Genomic DNA, 9,679 nt, shown 5'->3' with positions numbered 1-9,679 from the left:
TGGTTTGTATCGTCGTGTGTTTTCAAACGGTGCAGCTTCAAGCTTCACGAGTTTTTTTTTTTTTGTTGATTTTGTGCACTGAGATTTAGCCCGTAGGAAGCGACGATGTGCGAGGATGGATTTAACGCCGTCAACAGAATTCCAATCCCCTGCTTGGAAATGTTTGCCTTTCAGCCATTTTGTGTTGGCTAATCCTGCTGCATCAGTAGGTAGGGACACTACAGTGGTGCTTTGCGACACGAGTGGCTGCACTTGTGAGTTTTTGGCGGCAGTGAACGCAACTTACTTCAAGGCAAGCAATTTGACAGAGAGTGAACAAAACAGTTTCAATTCCATGTTGTGTATTTTAAACAACCACATAGTGTTGCTTTAAAAAAAAAAAAAAAACTCAGCCTAGCTTGTTGCTAACAAGCAATGCAAACCAACAAACAGGGCTAACGAATAGTATCAACGTGGCGACAAATAAGCAACAGACGCATTGCGTTGTAGACACACGATAATATGACCATCCTCGCAAGCATATATTCTTTATCCTCTGTGAAAAACGCCAAATGTTTCTGTGGCTTACTTTGTCACTTATTTATATATATATTTTTAAATTATACTGCCCCCAGTGGCAAGTTTTTGACATACTAATTGTTGTTACTAAATATTTTTTACTAGGGCCTGACTAATATGGTTTTTTTGAGGCAGAGGCCGATTTTTGGCAGACTGAAATCACCGATAACCGATCAATCAGCCAATTAATTAAAAATATATCATGAATAAAATATATTTTTTTCATCCTTACAACAGATATGAATTACAGACAGACTATATTTACATTTACATTGCTTTGTCCTATTTGTGTACCATTGCAGCAAAGAAAAAATAGGGCGATTTTTGTCAAATAAATGTTATGTCATAATCTTTTTCTTGTTGTAATTGTGTTAAAAAAAATATATATGATTGGCATAAACCAGCAAAAACATTTGACCTTTCTCTATCTTTTCCTCATTATATTATTATTATTTATATTATTATTTTTACTTGTTATAATTTTTGGGACAAATTTAAGATGTCTAATTCTTGAATTGTACAATTTGTTTTCTTTTATTATTATTTTTTAGATGTTAGAAAACAACACTGTGCAAAAAATAGTGAGACATTAAACAGATGGACATGCAATCAAGAATTTTAAAGGGATACCTGACTCATTGAGCCATTTTCAGCAGTAAAAAGTTAAGATTTTGTCTATAGTTAATTTGATGACGGCATTATTTTTTCTTCAGTCAACAACAAGTGGAAAAAAAAAATATTTTTAAAGGTATTAATTGTACAGGAAAAATAATGACGCCATCAAAATAATTCTGGACAAAATATTAACTTTTCACTGATAAAAATGTCTCAATGAGTCAAGTAGGCCGATCCCTTTAAGAAGCTCAAATGAAGTTCTGCGTTTTAACTTGATCCGGAAATGTCACCTGAAAGACGACTAACTTTTTGTGAGTCGTGTATGTTAAGGATGAGGAAGTAGTGCCACTAAACCAGAATAATAGGCCTCCACCCCCTTTGGTGACACGCCTTCTTCATACTTTAGGAAACCCACAAGGAAACTCTTTTTTTTAAGGAGGCTCGCAATTATTAGTCAGTGGGTTAAATACCTTTTGACAGCGTGTGAGCTGGCAGACGTCCGTTGCCGAGGTCCCATTCCGGAGCCGCCGTCCACCTGCGCCGCCTCGCCCGCCCCACAGGAATGCGGCCCGACACATGAGAGGCAGCCGTAAGGGTGGCCACATTGTAGTTGGAGGCTGCTGCCGTCGCCATGGACTGCTGCCCGGCCTTGTGCGTTGGCCCTGAAGAGGCCGAGAGGCGCAGGATCAACAGGGCCATCGAAAGGCAACTGGAGCATGATAAGAAACAGTATGCAAAGGCCATCAAGCTTCTCTTTTTAGGTGAGTTTTTGCTTTAAACAGTTAAACATAGCTGCCCATAGAGGAGGTGGAATGGAAATAGAAATATTTTAAATATTTTTTTTTGTAAATATTAAATTTATATTATTTTTAGTATATATTTTTAAAATATAAATGATGATTCGGTACGTATCTCAATATATTTTAAATGGAATGATTTGATTCAATGCACATTCCACTATTTAGCATGGATCCCTAAATTTTGTGAGCATAACAATCATGCGATATAAAGCATTGTCGTCACCCAGTGAAAAGCACATGTAACCCTAATTTTATCAGTTCCTCTTTATGGTTTTTCAAATAAAACCAAGTCCTTACAAAATAAATAGGAGTGAAATAAATATACTGTATAAAAATAAAGGCAATCAAATACAGTAGCATAACAATCCTGAGATATGCATGTGTTGTTGCAGTGCAGTGAAAGGTATACATTTCATATGCTACCGTTATAGTCCATTTCTTTGTGCTCAGTTCCCAGATAAAAAAAAAAAAAAAAAGGTCATTTTTCTTGTTTTTCCTGTTAAACAACAAACATGATCAGCAAAACAATGCAACCATTTTTGTTTTGTTTTTTTCTGATTGTAAACAAAGTCAAGTCATCTTTATATATATATATATATGTATATATATATATATATATATATATATATATATGTATATATGTATATATATATATATATATATATATATATATATATATATATATATATATATATATATATATATATATATAGCACTTTCAAACAAAGCATAATAATTCTGTGATACAAATGGAGAATTTACTCCAGAATTTACATAGTTTTTACGAATAAATAAAGCAAGAATAACAATCCTGCTACACAACTAATGTCGACGTCCAACGAAAAGCATGGATCCCCAATTTGGTTCTTTTCATTATTTAGTGTACGAATTGAAGAAATTATTGATAATTTTTTAAAAGGATTATTCATAACAATCCTGCGTTGCAATACAAGTACTGTATCGTCAACGAAAATCATATATCACCACAATTTTGTCTGTTTGGTTTGTTGTTTTTCAGATAAACCCGCCCCCTCCCAAAAATCTGGTTGTTTAGTTTTTGTTGTCCAAGGAACGTCGCCAAATGACCCCTTTATGTCTCTCTTTCGGTGATAACCGGTCTCAGCCAGTTTGTGCTGTTTCTCAAAGAGAAAGAATCCTTTAACTATCGTTAGCACAGCTAATTAATCAGTTATGAAAATGATGCATAAACCAAACTGTCATTCAACACATTGTTAGGTACGAAGAAAAATATGCGTTGTGGCACTTGTGGGACTGATTTTTAATAGCTTTGTTCCCGCCCTTCAGGGACGGCGGAGAGCGGCAAGAGCACTTTTATCAAGCAGATCCGTATCCTCCATGGCAACAGCTACAGCGACGCCCAGCGGATGCCCTTCGTTCGCTTGGTGTGCCAGAACGTGATCGCGTCCATACGGGCGCTCATCCAGGCCATGAGAGTCCTCGACGTGGACTTCGAAGATAACAGCAATCTTGTGAGGGAGCGCCGTGCTAATTGCGAACGTACCTTGCTTGCTCTTCGGCATTCCGTTCTAATGTGCTGCCATCCTTGCGTACCTCATTAGGTATGTCCAAGTTCATTGGGACTAGGATGAAAAAAAAAGGGGGAGTGATATTTACTCCCCCAAAAAATGGTAATAAAATTCTAAGTGCGTTTTACAAGCGTTGAATTAGAATTCCTGAGTGAATTTTTTTTTTTTTTTTTTTTTTTTTTTTTTTTTTTTTAAGTGTACATTTTTTTCCCGTGTACGATGCTAACATAGCTGGACCATATTCTGATTTCCAAAAAAGAAGGCATTTAGCCCGGCCTCGAGAAACATAAATAAAACTGAAAGTTTACTCAAAGATACCATACTTTGTAACTATTAATAAATAAATAAAATTAAACGGTGTTGGGAGGATCAAACCCGCGCCATGACCACACCTCCAGTTTATGAGCACAGAGCGTTCCCACTTCCCAGTGAGCTAAACTTCTGGGCCAACAACACAGCTTGGGGCCTTATTTGAATGCTTAGGAAGTGAGGAACGTAAAAAGATGACCTACTTTTTTCTTAAAAAAAATAAATTAAATAAAATACTTTTAATACATTTAATCTATAACAATAATAACACACACTACAACCTACTTCGCCTCCCATTTTCAGGATTTATTTAGAAAAAAAAGACGCCTGGACAGGATGTTAAAAAAAAAAAAAAAAAAAAAAAAAGTGCACATGTCCGAGCAAAAGAACACGTTTGGAACACCGAATGCACAGAGGCAGATCAATGAGCACTTAACAGCGTCATCAATAAGTCATATTGACAGAAATTATTTCTAACAAGAATCAGTAAAACGTGAACAGGCTAACAATTGATTTGATAACATATAGCACTATAGCAACCTATAGAACTAAGGCAGCTACTGTAGATAATGCTAACATAGAGCAACATGGCGAGGAGAAATACCAAGGATTCTGGTATGATATCTGATCTGAATCAGTAAAATGCTAACAATTTGCATGCTAACATAACAAGATAACAACCTGAGTACAAAAAAAAGCGACAAGGTAGATTTGACTTCAGGCCAAAGTCAACCTGCAGAAATAATTCAATCAGACACTCTCGAGAGGACCAATTTCGTGAGTGGCAGAATTTGACCCTTATTTTGGGTTGTTGTTCAGATTGTTCAAATCCCCCGTCAGGGTTAGGATTAGTTATGCTAACATAGCAAAATAACAATCTGAGGTCAAAAATATCAGCTGGATAAGGATTCGTCATAGTACTACTTCAAATAAGCAATGCTCAAATGCTAAGCTAATAGCACCCTCTCTTATGGATTTTCTAGGAGCTGGCGGAACGCCTGAGCGATGTGGAGGCCGAGAAGGTGGACAGGTTGGAAGGGTGGCAGGTGAAAGCTGTCAAGTTATTGTGGAATGATCGCGGCCTTCAGCGCTGCTACGAGCGAAGACGCGAATTCGAACTGTCCGATTCGGCCAGCTAGTAAGTTTTTTTTTTTTTTTTTTTTGAAACGCTTTTTAGGACTTAAGCAAAACAACGACAACATATTGACCGACCGGTGTTACAGTTACTTCAACGACATAGACCGAATCACCGCCCCAGGTTACATCCCAAATTTGCAGGACATCTTGAGGGTCCGCGTCCCCACCACGGGCATCATTGAGTACCATTTTAAGATGAAGGACGTTGTCTTCAGGTGAAATATGGCGATTTACATTTTTGGATCTATGCATTTTTAAAATCATTTTTCTGACTGGCAAAACATTGATATTAAGTTTGATCAGCATTTTTCTGCTCAAGTTGCTGTCTTTGTATTATTATATGTTACCCTGCCAATTGTTGAACGTTCACTTTTTTTTTTTACAGTCCTCTTCGCTATCTACATAGCCGTTAATTTTAAAGTAACAGTGTGGAATTTAGTGCATTAATATATTCTATATTTTTTTCAGACCACTAAAAATGCTATTTTAATACTTTATTTTTAGTTTAACAATAAATACAAAATAAAAAAAAAAACATTTGTGAAACATGTTGACTGTGTATAAAAGAAGAAGCCCATGCAATTGCTTGATGTGTAGGATGGTGGACGTGGGCGGTCAGCGTGCTGAAAGGAGGAAGTGGATCCACTGCATGGACAACGTCGTGTCCATCATCTTCCTGGCCGCCCTCAATGAGTACGACAGCGTCATGCTTGAAAACCCCACGCATGTAAGCGTGGCAATGCCTTTTTTTCACTTGTGACAATTTTGTTTCCAAGCATTTTTTTTAATTGGTTTTGTCTTTGTTATTGTGGTTATTATTCAATGTCGTCCCTTTCGGGCCTCTAGAATCGTTTGGAAGAGAGCCTGGCTTTGTTCGAGACCATCGTCAAGTACCCGTGGTTCAGCGAGACCTCCTTCATCCTCTTCCTGAACAAGAAAGACCTTCTGGAGGAGAAAATCCAGCATTCGGACGTGGTCACCTACTTCCCTCAGTACAGGGGTACGTACTCCCGTTGCGTAAACAGCAGAGTATATATAAAATATATATATATATATATATAATATATATTAAAGATTTTTGTTTTTCATTCCAAAAGCAACACTCTGTTGTGCACGTTGTCATCCAAAGAAACAGAAACAGACAAGACTTTTTATAGCCACTCACTCTAAAAAAAGTTGAGTCAAAAATAACACAAATTGGGTCAAGGACATACCCAACTTTTTAAAGGGATACTTTATTTAGCCATTTTTGGCAGTCAAACATTAATATTTTTCCTATAATAAATTTGATATTTTCATCATTTTTCACGTACAATTAGTACCTTTAAAAACACATTTTGCAACTTGCTGTCGACTGAAATTGAACATCACAAGGGCTCAGGTAACCAATCACAGCTCAGCTTGTGAATGTCACATGACCAAACCTAGAAAACAGGTGAGCTGTGATTGGTTACCTGAGACCTTGTGATGTAATTTTCAGTCAACAGCAAGTTGCAAAATGTGATTTTAAAGGTACGTACTAATTGTACGGGAAAAATAATGAAAGTATCAAATTAATTATAGACAAAATATTAACTTTTTATTACTATAATGGGCTAAATAAATGAAGTATCCCTTTAAGTTACTCGACCCAAAAAATTGAGGCAAATTAAATTAATAATCCCAAAAGTAATCAATTTTTCGCTGTTTTGTGGGTTATTCATTTGACCCAATTTGTTGGTTTAATTGAATAAACCAATTGAATTTGGTAAAAAAAACAAAAAAAAAAAAAACTGACAGACTGTGTTATTTAACCCAAAAAGTTAAATAATAAAAAGATTTATTTAACTCCAAAGGTTGGGTCAAATTAAATTAATAACCAATTTTTCGGGATTGTTTTGTAGGTTATTCATTTAACCCAATTTTGTTTTGTCAAATTGAATTGGGTTAAAAAAAAAAAAAAAATGAAAAAGAGTGAGGGTAAGAAGTTCGTTCATCCGGGAGTCGAGCCGCTGCTCCTCCGCATTGAGAGGAGCCAGCTGAGGTGGCTCGGGCATCTGGTTCGGATGCCTCCTGGATGCCTCCCTGGAGGTGTTCCGGGCATGTCCCACCGGCGGGAGGCCCCGGGGAAGACCCAGGACACGCTGGAGAGATTATGTCTCTCGGCTGGCTTGGGAACGCCTTGGGATCCCACCGGAGGAGCTGATTGAAGTGGCTGGGGAGAAGGAGGTCTGGGTTTCCCTCCTAAAGCTGCTGCCCCCGTGACCCGACCTCGGATAAGCGGAAGAAGATGGATGGATGGATGGATGAAAAAGAAAGAAAGAAATGACAGACTGCGTTATTTTACCCAAAAAGTTAAATAAAAGCTTGATTTAACTCCAAAAGTTGGGTCAAATTAAATTAATAACCTACAAAGCAACCCAATGTTGGTGGTTGTTTTGTGGGGATATTCATTTGACCCAACCTTTTGGTTAATTGAATAACCCAATTGAACTTGTTCAAAATTGCAACTCATTTTTGGGTTATGTGAGTTATTCATTTGTGCCACAACTTTTTGGGTTAAATCAATCTTTTATTTAACTTTTGGGGTAAAATAACATAGATTCTGTCAGTTTTTGTTTTTGTTTTGTTTTTTTACCCAATCCAATTAGGTTATTCAATTAAACAAAACAAAATTGGGTAAAATGAATAACCTACAAAACAACCCCGAAAAATAGATTAATTTAATTTGACTCAACTTTTTGGGTCAAATGAACAACCACCAGTCCCTTTTTAGCCCATTTTGGGTTATTTTTGACCCAACTGTTTTTCAAGTGTGTTGTTCAAGTTCAGTATTTTGTGACCCGAGTCCCCCACCTCTGCCACCAGGGCCTCCGCGTGACGCCAAACGGGCCCGAGAATTCTTCCTGGAGCTCTACAAGATTCCGCACAAGGGCCACCGGAAGCCTCTGTTCAAGCACTACACCTGCGCCACCGACACCTCAAACGCTAAAGTGGTATTCAACAGCGTCAAGGACACCATCTTCAGAGAGCTCTTGGAGTTTACTACTCTTTAGCCATATTATGGCCTGAAGGGACTTTATGTGATATTGAAGCTTGAACCAGCCCTTAAAAAAAAAAAAAACAAGGTACTGTGTGTTTTCTTTCCCTTGGCTCAGTTTGTTTGTCGATTGATGCAAGACTGTCCAAACCGGTTGGGCAAAAGTCATCACTGGGGAAATGCGACCGGCCCGGACTTGTGGCTCTGCGAGGAGGAAGAGCATTGCTTTTGTTTCTTTCTTGTCTTTACTAATTAACGGTGGTGGAGTTTACAAGAAATGAAATTGAAAGAGACGGATGTGAAGAGAAAATGGCCGTACTTCAGCTGCCAGTCACAATGTGCTCGAAGTAGAACGGGTTGTACAGACTAGTCGACTCGTTGATTTGTCAATTCAATACTCCTGCATAACTGTAAATTTGGTGTATGAGCTGTTGTCAGTTAATATAGATTATTCCCAAGCATTTGTCACACTGTGATTTATTTTATAGTTAAATTGGATGCACGACAAAACAAGAAATGTAATCTTCAAACTGATAAACCTAGTGAATATTCACTCATTTTAAAAAAGCTGGTACAGGTGCATGTTTACCACTGTTACTTCATTATCTTTCCTTTTAACAATACTCAATAAGTATTTGGGAACTGAGAACACTAAAGTTGTTGACGTGCTCATTTTCTTCCCCACTTTCAAGTGTTTGATTTTTCAGCCAATTGAGGCGTCTTGAAGCAGGCCAAATGGAGCGCACAACTTGGCTCGTTCCGACCTGTTGATTCAAAGTCTCGGCAAGCTAAAATGTAGCCTCCTAGCGTGGTAGCATGAGGCTAAGCTACGCTTGAACTGGGGGATGCTCCAGTGCATGTCACACTGAAGGCGTGGCGGCGACTTTTGCACCAGGTAGAATGACTCCACTTCCTGCACAGCCATCCGACCGCAACAAGCTGGTAAGTGAAAGCACACGTTGCAAATCACAGAAGAAACATGCAAGAATTGGATACGCTGGTGCTGGATGCTAATATTTCCTAACGGCACATATTTCTAACAATAATGCACTTTAGAATGGCCCTAAAAGTTGAAAACTTGATTTTTTGCGCATCCTGCCAGAATCAGCTTGCCAGATTTCGTGTCAATTGGATGCACTGCAGGTGCCGGATGTTAATATTTAAAAGCTATGTGAGCATTTCACATCATATCTTGATGAATGTGCTGGATTGCGTGTCAATCTGGCAAACTGGTGCAGGATGCTAATATTTTCTAGCAGCAACAAGATAGCACTTTCAAACCAAAATTAATGTTTCTAATTTTCATGTGACTTTGAAGATGAACATATGTGCTGGATTTTGTGTCATTTTTGTGTCAGCTTTTTTCTAATAACACCATTTGTGTATAACATGACAGCACGTTTAAACAAAAATAGCCAACTAATTGAGTCTTTCACATCTTAGGTGCTTATTAGGTTTATGCATTCTGTCATCATAAACATATTTGTTGATAGGTTCCAGTCGCTAATATTTTCTTAACAGCTACAAGTCAGCACTTCCAAAACAAAATGGTTGACTCTTGTACATTATTGCGTGCCGGATTTAGTGTCAAATGGAAGCACTGGTGATAGATTAATTATATTATTTAGTTTTTATATTCTTCTTATTTATTTATTTATTTATTTATTTATGTATTATTTTACTTGAATTACTTC

At 37.5% G+C, this 9,679-nt stretch overlaps 1 protein-coding gene across 1 annotated transcript; it reads left to right on the top strand.

The window, feature by feature from the left end:
• Positions 1-143: 143 nt before the first annotated feature.
• Positions 144-8,446, top strand: LOC144001914 (guanine nucleotide-binding protein subunit alpha-14-like). Its single transcript, XM_077496566.1, has 7 exons — positions 144-1,934; positions 3,279-3,463; positions 4,813-4,967; positions 5,053-5,181; positions 5,564-5,693; positions 5,813-5,966; positions 7,814-8,446. The coding sequence occupies exons 1-7, from the start codon at positions 1,805-1,807 to the stop codon at positions 7,999-8,001; spliced, it is 1,071 nt and encodes a 356-aa protein (XP_077352692.1). The 5' UTR covers positions 144-1,804; the 3' UTR covers positions 8,002-8,446.
• Positions 8,447-9,679: the final 1,233 nt, after the last annotated feature.

Source organism: Festucalex cinctus, chromosome 15 (genome assembly GCF_051991245.1).
Source record: "Festucalex cinctus isolate MCC-2025b chromosome 15, RoL_Fcin_1.0, whole genome shotgun sequence".
Classification (NCBI taxonomy): Eukaryota; Metazoa; Chordata; class Actinopteri; order Syngnathiformes; family Syngnathidae; genus Festucalex; species Festucalex cinctus.
The sequence above is the reverse complement of the archived record's forward strand: the minus strand, read 5'-3'. Positions and strand labels throughout refer to the sequence as shown.

Bases quoted from the DNA above. Each gene is read 5' to 3' on its own strand.
- LOC144001914 (XM_077496566.1), top strand. From the start codon at position 1,805: ATGGACTGCTGCCCGGCCTTGTGCGTTGGCCCTGAAGAGGCCGAGAGG. The intron at 3,464-4,812 runs GTGAGGGAGCGC...TGGATTTTCTAG, and splicing joins TCGAAGATAACAGCAATCTT to GAGCTGGCGGAACGCCTGAG. The intron at 5,182-5,563 runs GTGAAATATGGC...CTTGATGTGTAG, and splicing joins ATGAAGGACGTTGTCTTCAG to GATGGTGGACGTGGGCGGTC.